Genomic DNA, 22,734 nt, shown 5'->3' on the forward strand with positions numbered 1-22,734 from the left:
AGCGGTTTATTTGCCATATATCTCAGCTTGGTTCATGACGTTTTAGATATGTCAAAATCGGCCAGCAGGCGTTGAAGGCATCTATTGGTTAACAGTGGGAATATAGTTGCACTCTTAATACTTGCTTTACGTAGATGTCTACTTGCATACCGAGACTTCCGTGCCCGAATTGGTTTTCGTAAAAACCTAGGACTTCCTAAGCTTCCTTTATTTGAAACCCCAATTCGGAATCCACACATGTAATTTGCAACCCGTGTTCGAATTAACCACATTATTCCCGTGGATCCACATCACTGGATTGCGTAGTTCTATAACTTTAACTGAAATGTTTATTTCACTTTTAATTATGCAACATTATGCACAACAACCAGGCTGAAAAGAAAGGTATGCGAACACTTTGCTTGAAAATTACTTTGCCCTTTTTAGAGGATTTCCTTATTGACATTAGAGTCACCTGTTATCATTCACCTTAACTAAATATTCGCCCTACTTTTGTACAATTTTGGTGTCCTCGTTAATTGTCATCACTACGATTTAAATTGACGTCACACATACTTTTCCCAAAGTGATTGATCGTCACACTGCCCACCGCCTAAACTTGTTCGTCCCGAACCTGAATCCCCACTGTCTGCCTGGTGGGCTCGCTTCTCCAGGTGCTCCAATTTCAAGTTCGTTCGGCTTACATTCACTTCGACTAATTTAGTAAACGTCAAGATTAAGTTTCTCATTTTCCAACATGGTGCTTCTAATTCCGATTGCCACTTTCGTGTTTCTCCCCCCGGAGCAAAGCTCGTTTAGTACTTTTGAATACTAATCACCATTTTTGGGTTTTAGTTTTGGGGCCAGACAAGTACGCGTTCAAAACGGACTGGTGTTGGGCGGCCTTGGGCAGGAAACGATGGTAGAAGTATAGCATGCCCAAGAGCCTCCTCAATTCCTTTACTGTCTTCGGACGCGGGAAGCTTGTAATCGCTTGCACCTTGTCTGGGTCGGGCTATATTCCTTCAGGGGAATTGGAGTGGCCGAGGAATCTCACCTGTTTTTGAAGGAACGTTTAGGACTAAACCGGCCTCAAGGAGACGTTGAAAAATGCACTCGAGATGGGCTAAGTGCTCAGACTTAGTGGAAGAAGCGACCAAAACATCATCCAAGTATACGAAACAGAACCTTTGAAAGGTTTGCGCCGCATTGCACAATCCGAAAGTCATCCGGGTGAACTCGAAGAGTCCAAAGGGTGTGCATATTGCCGTTTTTGGTATGTCTTCTGGAGCTACAGGAATTTGATGATAAGCCTTGGCTAAGTCCATGGTTGAAAAGATGCGGCAATTCGCGAAGTGATGAGCAAAGTCGTGGATGAGTGGCGTGCGCCATCTGTATGCTCGTATTCGCAACATTCGTGCTGCGCCACACTCGTTTATTCTCGACGAAGCTAACAGTACTGGTTCTTATATCAAATCCTGCTTGTCTCCTATTAGTTTGAGGGTGTAATTTCTCCTAATTGCTCACCGATGACGGCTTTTCTTCAACCAAAAAATCCCATTCAAATGTAGTTCTAATCTCACCTATCAGCACACTCCTCCTCGTACGTTCAGCTTTTTTGCAAAGCCATGTTGTTCACATAACTTCTCCAAATTTATAATAGAACTACCGTTATGTTCGTTAAATTTTCAGTGACATCTAAATTCTCGCTGCTTACTTCTTCATGGGGCCCCAAAATGAGTCGTCCACATGCCCTTGCTGGTAACACAACAACATTTGTAGGACAATTTGGCCAACCATTGGGTTCAAGTCACTAAGCGAGTTGTAAACTGTTGCTAGATTGCTTGCCGTCCAGCGTGTGTCTGTTGCTACCTCTGTTCTTATAGGTCTTAAGTTCATAGCACTCGCTTCACGGCACTTCTCACTTTCCGCCTGCCGGCTTATTACCTTTTGTCAGCTCCGACTTTTGCACTGTCGTGCCAGCTATGCTAACCCTGCTTAGAAATTCTTCCTGCTGTTTCGTATCTTCTCGAATGGCTTCCTCCTGCCTTCACCTATGACCTCTTCTGCATTGTCTACTGCTTTTCGGTAGTTTCGTTTCTGTTCTTTAGTCGCCCTGATTGATTACTTCTTATGATTTTCGAATATCCTAAGTGGTACTCTTATGCAGCTTGGTAGCTTTCTTCTACCATTTTTCAACTTGTTGGATCATCTCTCCCATCGACTTAAAAATCTCATTTTCTTTCGCATGCTGTGTCACTTCCTGCTGCTCTACAGCTACCTCTTGCCTTTTCGTACCTTTCTTAAGAGATTTTCCCAGACATTTTATACTCTCTGTTTGCTGTTCTGCTACTTCTTGAATGTTTTCCTTTGGTTAAACTCTTAAACTCTCCTAAGTGGTGTTTTATATCTTCCTTAATAGATGTTATAGCGTTTTCAGGTCGTTTTGCCATTTCTTCTATAAGTTTTGCTTACCTTTCATTTTCCCCTTGTTGCTTTCTAGATTCCTCTATAAGATTCGCCTGTCTTTCGTCTTGTGGTGCTTCCGCCTTCTCTTGCCGTTATGTTATCTTTTCCATGAAATTCTTCTACATATTGAATAAAGCCTGTAGTAAAACTGCCATAACTGTCTGTCATTTATCCCGAAAGTTATAATAACTTCCTCGATACCCTTGATATCCGATGTTGGACCATGCTGGAATTCAAATTCCTCAACGTTCACCTCGCGATGCCAAAGCTTCCTGAAGTCTTTTTTGTGATTCTACTTTGCTTCTTATTATAGAGAGCCCCAGCAACGCCAGCTTATGTTTCAGCTGCTCCACACATAAATCCTCGAATTCAACCATTCTGGTTTACACAGTTCCACCACTGTCACCAAATGTTGTGCTTGTTTCACGTAGATGTCCACTTGGATACTGAGATTTCTATATTCGGCCTGGTTTGCTAAAAAACTGGGACTTCCTAAGCCCCTTTTAACGGAAACTCCGACACTTCGACCGTAATCGCAATCCGTAATTCGTAATTCACGACCCCCTTTCGAATCATACACAGTATTCCTGGTGATCCGTACCACTGGATTGTAGAGGGGAGGGGGTCATAAGATTATCAACTAAAAGAAAACAACTCCTTCCCCAATTGTATTTTCCGCTCCGGAAACTGTTCTGTCTAAAGTAGTTTCACTTTAATATTCCTTTATCATTCATTACATGACTCGCCCTTTACCTTTCTAACCGTCTCTGCAGATTTTCTTTTGATGGTTGCACATTCCGTTCTTTTTCCTTCTTGCTTTAGTCTGGTGAGTTTAAGTTCTTCTCTCTACAGCTTCCTCAATAACTGTTTCCACAGTAGAACTTAGACACCCTGGTTCGCTGGTGCTCTGTAAATAAGTTGTGATGAATGTCGGCAAATGCTACTCTCTTAAATCTAAGACTAGGTTTGCCTTATTAAGGAATTCAAGGCACCCTGGTTTGGGGTCCATCAATTGATATTTCTAAAAGTTGTCTGGTGTCCTGGCCTACGCCGTCGCTTCATGTGCGCAGGGTCTCTTAGGTCCTCTTTTTCCACCATAGATATTGCCTTTATAGGTTTTTGGGCTGGACCACCTTAACTTATACGGATTAAGGTGAAATCTTTGATGGTAAACTCCGTTTTGACAGACATTACTTTGATCTGTTTGCTTCGCTCCTCAGAGCAGCCTCTCTGAGCATTTCGGGGTTTTCTTATCATTCAACTTCCTTCTGTCTTCCCTTCGAATAACTTTAGGTATTCGAGTGTCGTCCATATGCTGAACATGACCAGCGCGTGGTAACTTCTGAAGTTTTATTAATTTGGAGACTTAAGGATAGTGAAATATTTACAACTCTATCTGATTCACCATTGGTCGTCCTCTCGTTTAGTTCCTATTATTGTCCTCAGGACCCTCCCTCCCTCTCGAAGTTATTGATGAGTTTTTGGGAAGTTTGTATTATGGTCTATGTTTCACATCCGCAGCTTTGCTTTTCTGTGTGCAGCCGATTTTAAAAATTGGTAGGACCAAGTACAAGGCTCTATTTTGTGAGCTGAATTCGCCGTTTTATTTTGTCAAGTTCAGTTCCATTTTTCGTCAGTTGTACTTGTACACCTAAGTATATAAAGACGTCTACATTTTCTAAGTTGCGTTCATCAATCGTTATATTTTGTCTGCTCAACGTCATTTTTCTCGTTTGCATTATAATTTGCGTCTTCTTTTCGTTAATTCGTTGACGGGGTTGAAAAAATCTCTTTTGCTAATGTGAAAGATCGTGCCATGATGTTTATATCGTTCGCATCTGCGGCGCGGCGATCTATAGAGCCTTCCATCCTTTCCATTCATCGATCCTTTTCCAGGATTCCGCAGTCAGCCAGATCTTGTGGCGCCCCTTCGGGACGTAGCACCCGAGAAAATAACATTTTTAATGGTTACCCAATGCTTACCAATATTCTCAGGAGGTTATTCAAGGTATCTGCTGTCCGATTAGCAAGATAGCTCTCTTAATAGCTCCGTGGTATTAATCCTGTCTCAGGTTGTTCATCCTGTTTCTGCACATGATGTTTGGTTTTTTGGTGGATGTCGGTTTGGCGCTCCCAACCTGGAGGACCAGGTAAAATGAACTAGGAGACCGCTTTGACGAAAGAGTGTGATTATTCTAAGCTGAGTCTACCTCTATTTTTTTTACTTTCGCAGATCGCTTGTTTTTTTATTGAGGATTGTATTAAATACGTTGCCTCAAATCCGCCTCCTTTACTTGGGATTTGGACCAACATGATATTTACATAACATGGTGGAGTTACGCAAATAGCGCTCCATGATATATGCTACGCCCCTATCTGGGGCTTCATAGAGTAAAATGGAACTCACTACCCTAGATATAAGCAGCCTACAATTATACGGCGGCCCTCGTACTCTTGGCATCATCATTGCCAGAGCCACGTTCGCCGTGGATGCTTTGTCGCGAGCATACTGCATGTGTTATTTAAAACTGAGTCTGATGTCTATCATCACTCCCAAGTACTTGATAGTCTTGGACTAGAATTCTGATATGATCGTAATTTCTCTTACGGTGCTTGGTAATGAGGACCATTTGCATTTTTTTCTTCACCAGCGTTAGTCCAGAATTCTCTTGCCACGCCTTAACAATACCGATTGTTTTACATGAGTATAACTTAGTATCCTTGAGATCAGTGCTGTATAGTCAGCGTAACCGACGACCGTGGCTTCCTCCGGGATCGGAAAATTACGTATGTCATTGTACCTGATATTTTACAGCAACCGGCTGTGTTGTGTATCCTTGCAGGATACTCATGGACATAAGGTATTCTTTTGGGTTCATCCTCAGTGTCATATCAGGGTTTTCGTTCTTACAAGTAGGCTTCGACAATAGCAGCGAGATAGGTGGGAATGCCAATTGTCGCCATGAACTTCCGGATAAGGTTGCAATTGGCTGAATTAAATGCATTTTTTACGTTCGGGGTTACCAACACGCAATGTTTGCTGTTTTTATCCTCCATGAATCGTATTCTCGGGTAAACTAGTACCTAATTTGATGGCTTCAGTCGTTGATCTGACTTTCCGGAACCCATACTGCCGATCTGGAAGGGCACCTTGGCTTTCAACAAAAGGAAAGAATGTGTTGTAGATTACCCTCTTTAACAGTACTCTCATAGCGTCTTAAAGGCATATGGCTCTATAGGAGGATGGCTCAGCTGGGGGTTTATCAGATATTGGCAGCAGCACCTGCCTCTGCCGCTTCCGTAATGTGGGCAATTTCCTCTCGGACATGCACTGCTCGGACAGCTCAGCGACCATATATATGGGTTTTATTCGGTACCCTGTCTAGACCCGGAGCTTTGTTGTCGCCTGTTCTATTGTAGGTCTCTAGCAGATAGTCTTTGGTGGCCGCAGGAAATGCGGTCACATCTAGAGATTAGTTCAAAATCTAAAATTGTTTGACGTCAGCAATCATGGACGATGGAAAACCAGCTGCCAAAGCATGTTCTCCAATTCTTTTAAAATAAGGATAGAGGAGCCTAGTAGCCTTACACGTACACGTTACCCTAGGTAACACAAAGCTACCTCATACATGTTTTGGTCTTGGGACATGCCTTCGCGAAGTATTCATAGGTGAACTGAACTGTAGAGAGAAAATCAGCGAAGTGAATAGGGGCCCCTCTCTATTGCTGGAATATGTATCTGCTATTGCTAAGGTTTCTGCTTCTGGCTCCAGAGAAAATTCCGGGTTAGAGGGCAATCGCCTTCTTCCCACCCCTCCCCTCTTCAAACTTCTACTATTGCAATTCGGCGGCTGATAGAATGTAACCCGCTTGTTCTTTATTATTTTTGCTTCAGTCAATCTATAAAAGAATTTGCTTACCACTTTGAGTTTTTTATTGCTAAGCGTGTAAAAATATAAGAAATATTCATATTTATTTTGATAGCTAATTAAATAGAAGGACTACTCTTCTTAAAGATTAGTTTATTCTATATTTAATTTTTCTATTTAATTTTAGGAATTTGAAATCTAACTGTCAACCTAAAATCAAAATGAATCCTGTTCAAAGTGTGAGTACAAACACCCCCTCCAACGTGTAGATGAGATGTATAAATTGGTGTTACATTTGCTAGACGAATCCGACTATGCCCCTATTTTTGACTATATAAAATCATTTACTGCATACCTTATTGCACATATCAAAATGATTGAATGAAATGTACATACATATATGTTTTTTGAAAGTAGCTTGTATATATGTTTCGTATATTTTTAAATTGAAAATTGTTGTTAGAATAGCTGGTAGAGGGGTTCCAGGGCCATGTTCTGATCGGTCTCTAACCATGGATGCACCCATTGTTTTTGGGAAACTAATATTTTTTGCTTTTATGTTTTCCGTCCATTTCTTTATGACAAATCCAAATGTCAATGAAAAAGTGGGATTCGAAGTCGGGGTATGTGACCAAGGTAGGTAGGTGCGCGGTTTTGATGCAATAAATTCTTGACCCCAAAACTGCTGTGGGAAGGGTAAAGGAAGCAGAATCCAGTCGACTTAGATTTTCAGTCAGTCTGCAGCGATAGATACGAAGGATACCAGCTATCCCACTCTACAAGCAGAGATCCCTTAACGGTCGCCAAAGAATTATTTGCCTAGTGTCCGCAGCTTGGGCCTAGTGAAAGCTGGCAATCATACAAGAATCGCTGCTGGTTGCTGATGCTTTCGATGTTTTTTTAACAGTAATCCAGCTAGGGTCGCTTGCTAGTAGTCCTGCAGCTGAAGTTGTCTTCGTATCCCTCGGCGTATTTGCGCCCTTGGTAAATGTAGAAGATCTTCCTGACCAGCTTCCTGAGTTTGGACAGATCAATGTTTTTTCAAGGCATGAGGCGATTTCAAATGGCCACTGCATAGCGTCGACGTGCAGTTCCTTTGCCGTGCCAATGCTAGCAGGAGATTTTGTGTTTGATGATTGGATCAAACTTTCTCTAGGCAACCCTGGGGTTCTAGTAGGTATCCAATTGTGTTGCAAGAAGGGTCTCTGATCAAACGATATATCTCTTCCCGGGGAAGACCAAAGGTTAACTGAGGAGCACTTCGAGTGCTGTAGATTTATCTGCGTCATATTCAGCCGTGTCCGGATGGCTCAAGTGGTTAGAGCGCTGGGCTGTCGTAGCGGAAAGTCGTCGTTCAAATCTTAATGGTGGCAGAGGGAATTGTTATCGTGATTGGATGTCGGATACCAGTCAAAGCAGGGTAGTAGTCTCTCTGATCACATTGTCTCCTACAGTGTACTGTAGTGTATCGCTATGGTTTTAAATGAAGGGCTCTGACATAGTTTAAGGCCCTGATCCACTGTGGATTATTACGCTAACGATTATTTTTATCCTCAGCTTGCGTTGGGAGACTGTCGATCGTTTTATTTAGAAACGGTGGCTTTTAACTCTGCCATCGCCTGCTGCAGCTGGGCTATCTGGTTTGATGTATCACGCGATAACTCACTAATCAATGAACGCTTAGAGCTGAAGGATTTTATAATTTGTCTTTCATTCCTTTGATTCCTATGCCAAAACGGTGACATCCGCTCTGCCTCGGTTTTGTCTGCGGACATTTTATTTTTTGGGAGCGACGCAACCTGCAGCGGCAAGCAACACTCAAGTCGAACGAGGGACTGGAAAGCCGAGGAAAAGACTTGTGTGTCGTCTCTTGTGGCGTTTTCGTTTTACTATTATTTTTTAAAATAAACCAATAATACATTAAATTTTGTTTCAACAATGAACTACATTTGAGCTGAATTTTCCCAACCTGTTTCACAGCAGATAGCGGCTGCCGCTGAAATTTGTACGGGGATTATGCACTTCTTAAGCTCATTTTCCACGCTGCTGCCTCTCTTTGAATTCCTAACTTCATAGCTACGGTTTTTCGTCCCTTTTCAATGCGCTGAAAACCTTAAACTCTTTTTGTGTGCAGTGTATAATTTCGAAAAATAAAGTATCCGAAAGTTGAAGCAACTCCAAGAGAGAATTTGGTACCGAAAACACCTTTGTGAACCTTTATAACTTTGGATTCGCTTCCAAATGTCCAAAGTCGATTTCGAAATCAAGACGGAATATTCTTGGAAGCTTTCCTAATTGGAACACAAATTCCTAATCGAGTACACTTTTAGAGTGCTTTGAAGAGGTTTATCCTATTTCCTGGGGCAAAACCGGTAAAACCCTCGCTTAATTGGGCCGCGAACTGCAAAAACTCTGGAAATCAACTAACTACACCAATAAGAATGAAGAAGTTGGTTAAAGTGTGATAGTGCCTTCGCGGACTCCAGTCTGGAATCAATCCGAAGAAGTGGTGATTGCAATGGAAGGGGGAGAATTGGCGGCTCCTGCAATCCCTCCAACACGAAAGTATTCCAAGGTGGATTGGAGCACTGTGAGAGCGGTTATTACCAATGAAGAAGGCACACCAGTCATACTGTCCGTTGAGCATTTCAAGGCACATGGCTTGAATGGCATTTATTCGGCAATGTTAAGGGAGGGTAAAGAACACTTAGAGCGACTGCTAAGAAATATTTTTCTAGCTTTGGACTACATGTCTACCTCTTGGCAGAAGGTTAAGGTAGTCTTCATACTGAAGCCTGGCAAATCCAAAGAACTTTAGGCAAATCAGCTTAACTTATTCTTGCTGAAAGATTTGGAGAGTTGAGTGTCATATTCGTGGGAAGGCGCTAAGGTCGCATCCACTAAATGAAAACCAATATGCTTACCAACGTGGAAAGTCCTGTGAGTCTGCTCGTCATAGAGGGTGCAACTTTGAATGGTGGGTACGCGATGGAGTATTCGTGGACCTTGAAGGTGCGTTTGACTGTACGTCTTTCCGAAAACTTTGTGATGTCGCCAGAGCATCATGGTATCGATGACACTTTAATTCAGTGGATCTACGTTCTGCTATGTGCTTAAGGGGATGTCGATCGCTGCCTACAGCGAAGCAACGACTTTATGCTGATGACGTGCTGTTGATGGAGATCTCGGAACGGTGTGTAGAAACATACAACAGTAAATCCAGATAAAACCATGTTGGTATTATTTACAAAAAGGAGGAAACTGGGTGGACTTTGCCTCCCAGAGATGAGGAGTACAACTCTTCAAATCTCCGAAGAAGTGAAATATCCGGGAGTCGCTCTAGTCTAAAAAGCTTCTTTCGAACAAAAATGTAGAGGTAAAGTTGAAACGTACTGTATGTTCGTTTATATATTCGTAGTGTGGTGGGTTAAGGTAAAATAAAAGACTTTTCATCGTAAACTAGCGGCATTGCAAAGAACTGTGTGCCTGGGTATTACCGGTGCCATTAGCACAACATGCGGTGCAACTTTAAATGCATTACTCAGTTTCCAGCTCTCGGATATATTTATTCGAGGCATTGCAATAAGAGCAGCTCAGAGCACAGAGCTTTGGAAGAGATACTGGCTGAACTGGATCCAGTTCTTACAATGCCTTCCGATTTTTGGGTCCCCATACATCTGTTTGGTAGCAGATATGACATTAACGTATAGAAGGCTGGGAAGTTTCTGAGGAATGCGTGGTGGGATATAGGGGAGTCTTCCGATGGCTCTAAAACAGAAGAGGATTTCCAGCCGGAGCCTATCTCTCGAATAAAAACGAGAAGTGGGTTTTTCCTTTAGGACAATATGTAACGATTGTTCAAGCTGAAGTATATGTTATCCTGTATGATTGACGAGCGGTTGAATGGCAGGTGCGTCGCAATCTGCAGCGATAGCTAGGTTGCACTGAGGACGTTGCGTATTCCCTTGATCATTTCGAAAATCGTTCAGGAATGTAGAAACCGATTAAACTTTGTTTCTAGATTCAATACGTGGAACTACTTTAGGTTTTCTAAGCATTTGCTGTTATATTCCTCGACAACAGCCCGGCATCTAGCGAGATATTTTTCGTCGCTTTCATCGACAGTACCGGCTTCCTTATTCTTCGCAATTTTGTTTAGAATATAGATGGCCTTTTGATACTGGCTCTCGAGTACGATTCCAGCAGGCGGAATTTTTGTCAATGCTTGTTCTTTAGGTGATCCCCGACTTCAATCTCGTTCGAGGTAGGAGTATGCTGGAAACCACTTGTTCGTCAGCCGTCTCGCTCCCGGAGGTCCCTGCTGTTGGTTCCAGCTCAGAGGTGCCACGACTGGCATTGATTGTATTACCCTCGATAGCTATTGTCTTTTGGCTACATTCCAGCTATGGCTGGCATTAACATCTCTTCTTCTATCGTCAAATGTTTATTTTTCGATTGAGAATCTGTGTAAGGCGAATAAACCCAAAAAAATGTCTGGAGTCCTCTTGCGGGCTGTTGTTAAGGCCCATCCTCCGCCAGATAGAACTGCTCCTAAAACATGGACAGCAGGCAAACTGTTCTTCGTCGGATGGATAAATCTACTCTCAGCCCGACCCTGCAAACTCTTGACCGTCTGAAGGCAGCTTCCACTCTCCACCCTGGAAAGGTCGGGAGAGGACTTGCGCAAGTATCCAATCTTAGCCTGAAGCATAATAGTAGTAGGTGTCCTTCAAACAGGGGATCTCTTAGAGGCATATTCGGTCGATTGCCGATCCGGCAGTCGCTCTTGTACTTTGAGATGTTGTGAACGCAAAATCTTATCTTGGAAGCTTTTCTTGCTTAAAGCCCACTTACTATCCAATTACAGGCGTGATGGTCTTCCTGCTTCAATATATTTTTGGGGATTTATCGCTTTTTTATCTATTATGTATTACCGAGTTCGTTCTATTTATCGGCTGCAGGTTATTTGTGCATGGAGTAGCTTTTAATGCTTGATGTCTTGATCAATGAAAATTGATCACGGTCAAGCCTGCAGCATAGGTACTTGATGTGTAAATATCAGAGGTTTTTAGGTGCCTACCAATCTATAGTTTGATCAGCTAATAAAAATCTTGCTGAAATGTTAACACGGTAAGCGCCAACTGAAAATTCCAGCAAATTGGCGCGTGCTTGCGTAAATATGCATTCATTCAGTACAAACTTAATTCATTTTTCACTTTTCGGCTAATTGTTTCACTTAATATGTATATTCGGTGTGTTGGTGCGATATCTAGATCTGAACATTGACGTTGCTACCATTCAAAGATGATAAGGTTTCTTCCTCCAAAGGTCAGGCGGCGTATTGACGGGGCAGTTCAATTTGCTGTGCCCCATTTGAGTTAATGATTTGATGAATTTGAATTTGGTGTCACGCCCTTTGGCCATGTAGTTGCCAAGTAACAATGGCACAGAAGCTCGGGAAGATATGTGGAATGTCTACCTTAAAAAAATGTGTTGTAAGGTGCAATTTCGTAGTAATATTCCAGAATATTCATGCGATTTCATGCAACTTCAAGAACATGTTATCGATTCCTTACGAGATGTGTGGGGGTGAGGTAACTACCGTCACGATATGTACACATGTTTATCGGCTTCATTGAATAGGCCTTATCTATATAAATTAAACTTGTGGAAAGATAAAAACCAGCGAACACCAATAAAATGTTTGAATTATTGAATTCAGAAACTACGCATGCTTTCGAGTGTAATTATTGACCTTACACTTGTTTGTAAATCTATTCTTTTCACGAAAATGATAATGGCGTGGATTATAAGTGCAAGTTGTTTATGCAAAGACGAACCAAATTCATGGGATTGGCGGAGTAAATGGAAGAAACCAACTATTTGTAACTATGATTTAGTATGGACGCCAGAATAATCAGAAAGTTATCTCGATTTCGTAGGTAATCTTCTGAATGTTTCGTTACAAGTTCATAATCAGCCATTTCCGCTTTTGCCCTGAAAATACTGAAAATTTATGATAGTCAGCTGTTCGGCTCAAACTGGATAATATTTTATCAGATGATTTTGCAGTTTACAGTTTGATAGAGAAATTGTTGTAATGTAATCCAAGTTGTGCAATTAAGTAATTTAGAATGTGCTAATCATTTATCTTTTTATAGTTAGTGATTAATAATAAGCAACAGAATTATATGAGAGGTCGGACAATTGGAAAATCGGACTCATAGAAGAGAGGATTAAAAACCAGTTTAAAATGAATTAGGAAATAGGTGAAATGAAAAAGTGCGGCATAGACTTCCTCAAGCCATCTTGATCCTTCGATCGCGTGCACTCGTTGGAAAAATCCAGTAGTTTTTACTGGCCTCGTCCACTAAGTCCTCCCACCATTTGCGTGGTTTTCCCACTGGGCTGTGTCCTTCGAGTATGCCTTTGAATATCCTTGTAGGTATTCGCTTGTCATCCATCCGTTCTACGTGACCGGCCCATTGAAATTTTCGTAGTTTTACCACCACCGATGCTACTGAGCTCATGGTTGTATCTACTCGTAATTCGCCAGTCAGCTCCATCTTTTACCGGTTCAAGTATTCGACGTAGGACTTTACGTTCGAATGTGACATTGAATTTCACTAACGCCTGCGTTAGAGTCCACACTTCACAGCCGTACAGTAGCACAGGTCGTATTATGGTTTGTAAATTCGGAGCTTATATTTCCTGTGCACCCTTTTACTTTTCATTATCCGTAGGACTGAGTAGTATGATTTGTTGGCCATCATTATTCGTCCGTGAACTTCGTCTTTTTCATTACCATCTTCTCCTAGGCACACAAAGTTGTTCACGTTCTCCAAATTAAAGTCGCCCATTGTCAGGTTTTGTCGTATTGGCGCCTCTCTTCTTGATTGGGCCATGAATTTTGTTTCCTTGTCATTAATTCTTAGGTCGACTTCTTGCCCTGCTCCATTCAGTTGTAGGAATACTTCCTTGGTGACTGGAATTGAACGCCATAATGTTTATGTCGTCAGTGAATTCCACTATTTGCGAAAATTTTTAGAGCAATGTTCCCGTGGGACCTAATTCCACTTTGCGGATAACATATTCAAGGGGTAGGTTAAAAAGGATGGGGCGAGTGTATTTCCTTGCTTTAATTCGTATTCGTTTCGAAGCATTGCGTTAGCTTGCCAAGCACCTTTACATAGAATCCAGTTTCAGCTATCGTCAGTTCCGTCATTCATACTAGTCTTTAAGGCAAGCGGAACCTGCGCATGATACGATATTGTGTTTCTCGTTTTATGCTATCATACGCTTGAAGAAAGTCGACGACGAGAGTTGATGCACCGTGAAAATTTAGGGCATCGTGGATCGTCTTTTTTGAGAGCCACATTGGTATTCACCAATTAATTTGTCTGTATATGGCTTTAACCTAGCTTGGAATATTTTCGTCAGCATCTTGTAGGACATGCACAGCAATGAAATGCTTCTGTACTTGTCATAGGTAAGTTTGTTTCTTTTTTAAGGTTTTCTGTCAAAAAAAAACCCTATTAGAATTGATTCGATGTTTTCGTCTGTAAGACCCCTTTTTTGGTCGGAAACAGCTAAGGCTATTGTCATGAAATTTTGTGAATCCCTTTACATATAGCAAGTGGCGTCATTTTGTGTTAAGTTTAAGGGGGAGGATTCCACATATATGTGAAAGCGGGGTGTCATTTTTTTTGGTAGATTATGGGCATGTGGGGCTCAATTAGTAGTTTTCGAAACTGATCTTATTTCTGTTACTGGGTGAAACATAGGGCTCAAAATTTGTGCCCGAAAAGTGTAACAGGTTTTGTTCTGAGAACCTATCCAGCCGAAAAATCTGAACAAATCTGAACAAAAACCGGGGCATGAAAATACATGCCATTTCGATATCTGCTTAAATAAAGTTGCATATTACCGTATTTTAGAAATTTACCTAAAAACCCCCCTTAAGTTCATCATAGAAGTACAAAATTAGGTACCGTCATCAGTAATAATGTAATACACGATGGGAAGTTTGAAAAAAAAATCCAACTATTATTAACAAAGTTATAGAAGGTCAAATTTGTCTATTTCACGTGAATTTATGGTAATCTAAGACACGCATAGGAAATTTCTCACAGAAAATGAACACAAAACCTTATACCCGAAGTGTCCAGCTTCCAGTATTCCAACTTGTTTGTGTATAGGACAAACCACGCTCTTGCGCCAGTCAGGTAGGTAGGAAGGGGGGGGGGGGGGGGGGGAATAATGTAATACTATTCATTTAATTTGTCTAGATATTTGCATTAGTGGTTTTTTTTGGGGCGTAGGCTCTGTATAAGAGCTTCACTGCCACTTTAAAGGTTTTTTGTGTCTGTTTCTTTTGTTATAGAGGTGAAAAACATGGAAAGTCGCAGTGTGGGATTTTAACCTACTAAAATCCACCCCTCCTTACCCGCTATGCCCCACGGGACTATCTAGAGACATTACATCGTGAGGTGGGTTAAACCACTTCCGGCCTTCTACTACGGTGAGAATTGTTCCCTCCCTGCCGCTTTTCGTAAGCACCCCAACCTACGAATCTCCTCCAGAATACAGTTTATGGTGCCACTAACTATATTTCACAGTTCTTGGAATTCGAGCATTTGCGGAATGATCGTCTCCACTCGTAAGGGTCTCGTCAAGAGAAGTTCAAGGTGTTCTCTCTCATTTGTAAATTTGACTCCGGGTCCTCGTATTCATTAAGACATTCGGGACAGAATCGAGAATCGTCATGTCCATAACGATGTTAATATCTACGGTATCCACCATGCCCAGTCAGAAACTGAGCCAAGTGGTAGTGGACATCTCCATGTCTGCGCATAATCCAAAGGTGGATGTTTGGAATTAACCTATGCATCCACCTCTCCTCTTGTGGGAATTATTCCAACATTCCTGCCACACGTTGATTGTGCGCGTTATTCGTTCCCGCCGTCGATCTTCGGCATTATGGTCACTGTGTGCTTTTCAGTTGTTTAATCGTCGCATCTCCTCAGCCAAAATATCAACAGGACCAATTCCCGCGAATACGAAAATTGTTTCGTCTGGCATTTGGAATGCAATAGCGACTTTTAACGTGCTCAGACGATATACTGAAGATAATTTTCTCCTATACGCCTGAACATTAAGGGCTTTTGTCGAAAATGATGCTCCGTAAAGCAAAATGGATGAACAGACTCTGGCTAGCAACAGACAGAACGATGGTTTGGGTCTTGGGGGCATCATGCCAGTTAATGCAGCTACAACTTTCCCTGGTTCCTCGGCCGTGTAGCTTAAGTGTTCTTTGAAGGTCAATCGATGATCCAGCATAACACTGAGGCTTAGACTTTTATCACACGCTCAAACTGTAGAATTTTTCTCAATTTGAAGCTGCCGACTAGTACATCCTTAGTCTCAGTTTTGTGTTCCGCCAACTATAATCTATGTGATATCAGCCAATTCTTGATCAGCCTAGTGATGTCTCGCATGCCCAGATAACATTCTTTAGGTGTTTGTCTACTACAACAATTGCAATGTCGTCTGCATAGTCAATAGGGTAGCTTGTCGCAGAAGTTTGATGCACAGCACATGGTCACGCACTGATCCTTGGGGCAATCCGTCGGTTACTAAATATTTAACTGGGCCTACGTCGGTATCATAGAGGAGCTTTCTATACACGAAATAGTCCCTGATAATTAGCTGAATATACGTGGGCACATTCGGCTTGCTTAAGGGGTTGGAAACACTGCTTACATCGAGGGTGAAGTAAAATATTTTTTAGTATCGCTTTGCCACCTTATACGTGCTATTAATTTTTCTGCCAGATTGATAGTTGCGTTGATAGCATCCACTATTGACCGGCCAGCACGAACACCGTATTGTTTTGTAGACATGCCTCCTGCTTCCTCTTCAATTGGGAGTCGCCAGGTGATTTACCAATTTTTTGTAGCAGAACCAGCAATTGCCTTTTCCACTGAGTCGCTGAGATGCCCTCTTCCAAGCGGGTATTCAAAGTGGAAATGGACCACACCGGTCTTGCTTCTATCGCCGCCTTCAAAGCCACGTTCGGTATCCGTCCAGCCGTGGGCGTTATTTTAGCCTCCATTTTTTCGTGGTCAATGGTAAACTCATCCTGCGTTATGCTTGGAATATCTTTTTCTAGATGCTCTCCTTCAACCGCATTAGCGCATTTGCTTTGTTGTGGAAATAGAGTGGTCACTATTCTTTGCAATAAAACTAGGCACTTGATCTTCGGGCCCTGCTTCCTTTCCTTCTGCAGCTCTCTCCGACTAGTTTTCTACCTCGTGCGTTGGTAATTTTTTCTTGCTTGGAGACATATGGCACGCAATCGCCTTATTATATTTCGTCATTCTCTCACGTTTTCGATTATTTGTGAGCGTTATCTTTGCGCTTTGGCATAGATGTATCACAGGCTGCGAACACGTTTCTGACAATTTGCTAAAATTTTTCTCTCGCTGCTGGTGTGAAACTATCCTTAAATATCTCAGCGATAATTTCCACATCAAACATTTTTGAACTCTCCTACTTCATCCGGTATGATCTTACGTCTCTCGGACGCCCCATTCTCCTGCTCTCCATTACACTAGCTTGATAGTCGCTATGCGTATAGTGTTTACTAACTCGCCAGGTAATGTCCCCGATCCACGCACTGCTTACAAAAGTAATATCTATCACTGAACTTATTCTCCCTTTTCGGAAGGTGTCGATACTTTCGATATTAGCAAGAACAATGTCCAGCGAAGGAAAAGCTTACAGCATCAGCCCCCTGTTATTAGAAACCTTCCTTCCTCACTCGGTAGACCATGCGTTGAAGTCTCCCGTGATGACAATGGGAGATCGTAGACTTGCGTCTAACGCTATTTCATGTAACATTCGCCCATATTCCACGCTTGTTGCGCTTGGCGGAACGTAGCAACTATAGACTTAACACCGTTAATTTTAACTTACGAATCCGTTACCAAGCGTTGCGGTTATTTTTTTCGAATGGGTATGGTCCTGTCCTTCAAATTGCTAACTTTCCACTTTTTCGGTCACCCATACCGCGTTATCTTTCCTCTGTAAGGTTCGCTAATAATTGCTGCTGAATAAACCTCAATTACTCTTTGCTTTTGGTTCGCTCCTAAACAGCGGGCATTTTTCGCTTCCTATGGCGTGGCTCCTATCATCAAAACTTGCATCTTTACATAACATGCATTCAGCGTCTTTCCCACAATTTCGGGCCAAATGTCCTTTTTCACCACATCACCTGCATCAGTTAGACTTATCGTGCTTCCTTGTGCAAGTTCTGGCTGTACAACCGAACTCCGGACATTTATATCGTATGGCAGAAGTTACTTTCTTTCGAATCCTACAGAAACCTCATTCGGTTTTGACTTGGCCAGCTTCGAGCAACTTCTTTGCTCAAACTGCTGGCCAACTGATGATTGCCGTTTGCGTGTCGCCGTATGCTTTCCGCAATTTCTTTATTGCATCCATATTACCGCCTGGAAATAGTCGCACCGATTCTCTCCATATGTCGTCTTCCGCCGTGATTTCGTCAAGATAGCTGCACTCCACAGTTATTTTGTGGATCAATTGCCTCACCGTATCCTTGGATCTACCAACCAAGTTCGTCCTGCGTCTTGCGAAGTTCCAGGAGCAGTTCTCCCTTCTGCGTTCTTTTGATCAGTGTGACATTGTCTCCCAGGCCGTTTAGCGTCTGATCTCCCTTGACCTTCCGGAGAATCTCAGAGTAATAGAGGTCATCTCTGCTTTCGGACGGTGCTCGCTTCATTTTATCTGTTTCCTTGCCTTCACAGTTGTCCAAACATTTGCTTCCACCTTCTGGGATTTTATTAGTGTCACCGTAGGAGTTTGTAACTGTCCTGTATTCGCCATGTCGCAGGTGTCTTTAAGGTTTCGAACAACCACTTGAATTCGTTGAGCGTGCTTAGGGCAGGATATTTTCCTCACTCGTCGTTGGCATGCACCGCTTCTTCCTTGCTGTGCCCGGTATAGCCTTTGCGACTATCAATACATGTTCACCCATCCGTCTTCACTAACCTGGGTGGAGAGCGTTGCATTAAAACTTCGCTTAAAGGGATTCAGTTTCATTACCTCCTCATCACTTGTTGCATCAATGTGCGCGTTTGTCATTTAATGCTAATGGTGTTTCGTTTCTTTCATGCATAGTTTTGTTTTGATATTTGTCCCAAATTTAGGCACAGGCTCGCACATCACAACCGTGGCAATTGCCTCGACTGAGTTAGCTGGACTAACTCAGGTGTTTCCTCTAGTTTAGGGCGTGCCACATCTACTAAATCGCGGTTCACCCGTTCCGAAACCTGAAGGAAACGTTTACCTCAACCAACCAGTCACAATCTTACCCGGTTCGCCGTTTCGCCTACACGGAGAAGTACATGGGCGTCCTACTGACACGTGCGGGCAGGAAGTCCGCTAACAAAGTGATGCGATACAACTAGTTAGTGTACCAGGTTGCGTCAGCAGCTGGTGCGTGGGCATGTGTCTAGGAGGCACCCAGTTTTCACATACCAACGAATTGTGGGTTTCCGTTTTGGGTATACTTCCCATAGCCATTTTTATCCACAAGTGGGCGCATTTCGAGATAGTCGTCTTCGATAGTATGGTCATGCAATTTGCGTCAACGAGAATTCACTCGCCAATGTTGGTCTGAACATTGTGATCGATGGTAAGCGACCAAAAGGCCAGCCGAAACAGCAGTGGCTTGATACAGTGGATGGGGATTTGAAAGCCTCGCGACTACATCCAGATCAGGCCTTTGATGGAACAAAATGGTGCAATCGATCAGACGAGCCGATTCCGCCTGTGAACGGGACAAAGGCTGAAGAAAAAGAAGTTGCAGCAGTTTCTGGATTTTCCGTTTCAAAGAGCTCGCTGCATTCCTGGTACTTTGCCACGGTATCGAAGCTCCATTTGGAGCAATCATCAGAGCCCTGTGCTCGTCAATTTCCATCCATGCTTCTATATTCAGTCGGACAAAATCTCACTCCTCCGGCGTCCTTCGCGATCAGAAATCTACTTTAATAATGTGGAAACATACCGTGCGTAAATATTTATCGAATTCCAGATCTACCAGGAATATTTCCATTCGAAATTTCCAGTTGCTGTGGGGAAATTCGACATTTTTTTCTGAGGAGTAGCACATATTCCAACAGTCTTGACTTTCATAATTCGTCGCTAAACGCTGACATGCCTTCTGCTCGCTTTCGATTCTGCAATTTGTTTACGCATTATTCTTCAGTCATTCTCTATCCGCTACTGATTATTCGGACGACAAGGATATTCTCGTTATTAAAAGGTACATCCAAGATTGAAATAATTTAATCAGGTTCTAGTAAACTATCGTGGTTGATCGTTACACTTGGGAAATACGTATTTCACTTTATCAATTTCTATTGTTTTTTTTTTCTCGACAGACTGTTATGAGTCAGCCTGAGCACCCAGACGTCTGCTCCTCTCGGCCAGGTTTTATCAAAGCCGCAAACCTATTGGCACCCACTACTAGTCATTGTGAACAGACGACGGATGGTGATGTTTTGGTTGCACTGCGCATTCGCGGATTTGGGCGAACGTACTCGCTGTCAACCCGCATTCTTCGGTTCCTCAGAATTGTTTGTTGGAAGCAGAGTGCAACCAACGTGCCGTGGCCGCGCTTTGTGCTCCTCCTCGCCGTCCCGAAATTCCAAACGAAATCCGACAGTCTGTCGCCGTCGCAGCTGAAAATTCTTCGTTCTAGGGTCGTGTCCGTCGCGTAATTCGCTCCCAAGAATTTTCCCGTGATTTTTGCGTTCTAGTGGTCCCAATGTATCGACGACCAGTGTTTTGTTGATAATTCGATAGTGATATTGAGTCATTTATTGAATTTACCCAATTTGGTGAAATTAGTGTGTACAAAGCGAGGAAATAGAAGAGAATTCAATGGCTGAGGGCGGCGAAGGTTCTACTTCAGTTTATGGATTTGTTCCTGGCTCCGATGCGGATTATGTGAGTGTTCCCGAGTGCCTGCGGGTTTCTGTAACTGTCCTGGTGGCATTGGGCCGACACGGTTGCTTCCAGGTTGCATTACGACCGAGCACTCCAATCAGATTATTGAATTAGCAGCAGAAGGATCCGCTTGCCAAGCAACGTGTGATGGCCCGATTTTGACATTTCACACAGTCACCTACTTGTGGTGGGATTCTCGTACCAATGCGAGTTGGCATCTCAACATTTTTTTGTTTACCTTGAAGTAGTGCAAGGTGTATGCAGGTTACACAGATTTGGCTTAGCGGGATACCCGCTGGAATGGTGTTTAGTGCCAGGTTTTGGTGACCTTCTGGTCAATCTTTCATCGCCTATACATACTTACGACTTTGCACCTCTAAATAATTCGTCGTAGAACGGTTAATCGTATTAAAGTGCGTCGAGGAGTGTAGGTGGAAACGAGGGCCTCTTTCCTCTATAGGCTACTTCCCGTTCTTGTGGGACTTCTGAGATACTTTTTAGTGCATGGCAGTAAGATAATATCAAGTTTTCACCGTCTATAACGTAGTTACTCCACTTGCGCTTACGCTCCAGGTTCGAGTCATTGTGAGTCACTGGGGAAAATATGTCGAAATGTAGATTCTGGCTTCCGGTTCAAACAAAGCTTTGCTTATCTGTTTCATCGTTTATCTTTGTATCTTATTAATCAAACAAATTTTCATGACAATTTAATCGGGACTTTTTGGCACCAATAAGGATTGATTTTACATTTCCTTCAATATGAATTAGTTTAGAAGGAGTTAGCAGTTCAGGTTTCGTAATATAACAAGAGCTAAAGGTGAATGTGGGGTGCATTATCATGTTGTCTATAAGAAGAACGTTTAACTGTTCATAGATGTTTTATTCGTCTGAGCGGAGCGATAAATGCTCAACCATAGCACTTAAAAAAGATCTTTAGTTTCTCATCTGACTGAAAATTTTCGACGGGGCCCATTGCAGCTTACAATTGTTCTCTAAACGTCTCCCCTTAAGATTGCTCCTACTGTTCAAGGCAATGATCTTGCTAATCCTCATGTATTCCTGAAAGACTTGGGTTCTTAGCAAAATTACGTACTCTTAGCCGCGGTCCAGAAGACAATCCTCCGAAGAACTTTCCACCTTTCCACCAAATTTGGTATCAATCGCTACAACCTTTTCCGAGAAAAATGATTACGACAGACAGACGGGCAGGCAGGCGATAACCCGATTTTAAGTTTAGTTTTACACAAAACCGAGTGATGTCACGATGGTTTAGTTGTGGATAAAATTCGGCTCAATGTGTTGCCGTTGGCGGCTCGTTTGATCGGTATGCATGAGAATGATCTAGCCTAGAACATCTGCAGGGCTGTATCGAGAATATAAAAATAAGATGTTGCAGACCCTGCCTCAGATGAGGCGATATCATAGACAAAACGGGGATGTTTCGGGTTAAGGCAGGTCTAGACCGGATATCGGTTCTTGCGCCATTCATGATGGTGAAAATTGAACTGGGACTGGAACAGCGTGCTTTGTTTAAACCACTGCTTTACCTGCTAAACATTGATTAGGGGAAAGCGTCAACAGGGACTGCATCTGTTATGCTCTACGCAGAAGGGACTTTCCAACAAATAGTTGCAAAAAAACCATGTATAAGCCGCTTCGTGGTAAAATTTCAGAAGAAAAAAATCCCAAGGTCTCAGTCTGTTTGGTTGCCGCTAGCAGTCGCAGTCTTTCTTTTTGCGATAATAGGCAGAGCATCTAGGAAGGTTTGTCTTGCGCCCGATCCTCATGAAACAGGCACTATCACTGTCAGTGACCAGCCCAGAACTAAGCGATTTAGATGTCTCGGTTCAATGCTATCCCCCAATGGAGAGCTGCGCTATAACATTGCTTCACGCATTAGCACAACTTGGACGAAATGGCGTTCCACAACTGCTGTTCCTTGCGATCGAAATATCAATGAACGTCTCAAATGTAAAATTCAACCCCGTCTGCCCTGTCGCCCTTTGTGGTTGTGAGTGTCGGCCGACTATAAAAAAATGAACGATTTCTTACGATTATGGGGACGAAGATGCTGCGTTGGACTAGTGGCGTAACACGTCTTGATGAATATTTTGGTGAGCCGGCTTTTGTCATTATAAGAGTCTCAAAATTGCTATATTTCTGAGTGATGATTCCACACTTAGATGACTTTATTCGTAAGCTGGCCAATCCAACAAAAGGTCATTTGTGTTCTGCGTCTACAGTCAATTACTAAAATTAAAGTAACATACTATTATTAACTTTATTTGAAAAGATATCAGTATGGAGGCTAGGCACCGTATAGTGGCAGCTTCGTGATTTTCTTTCAGATTTTTTGGTTGGGTAGGTACTGAGAATGGGTCCG

The 22,734-nt window shown here is 42.6% G+C and overlaps 1 protein-coding gene across 8 annotated transcripts in view; it reads left to right on the forward strand.

The window, feature by feature from the left end:
* The window catches only part of LOC119647424 (E3 ubiquitin-protein ligase Nedd-4), a 176,152-nt gene that overhangs the window by 16,339 nt on the left and 137,079 nt on the right, over positions 1-22,734 (forward strand). The window contains exon 2 of one of the 8 annotated variants that reach the window (XM_038048327.1): positions 6,505-6,556. The exons of 6 other annotated variants lie outside the window; for them this stretch is intronic. In XM_038048327.1, the coding sequence (XP_037904255.1) occupies positions 6,505-6,556 (52 nt within the window). Of the gene's footprint in view, positions 1-6,504; positions 6,557-19,957; positions 20,352-22,734 lie in introns of those variants that run through there. One more of the 8 variants, XM_038048328.1, reaches the window with a different exon arrangement.

The sequence above is a fragment of the Hermetia illucens genome, chromosome 2 (assembly GCF_905115235.1).
Source record: "Hermetia illucens chromosome 2, iHerIll2.2.curated.20191125, whole genome shotgun sequence".
NCBI lineage: Eukaryota > Metazoa > Arthropoda > Insecta > Diptera > Stratiomyidae > Hermetia > Hermetia illucens.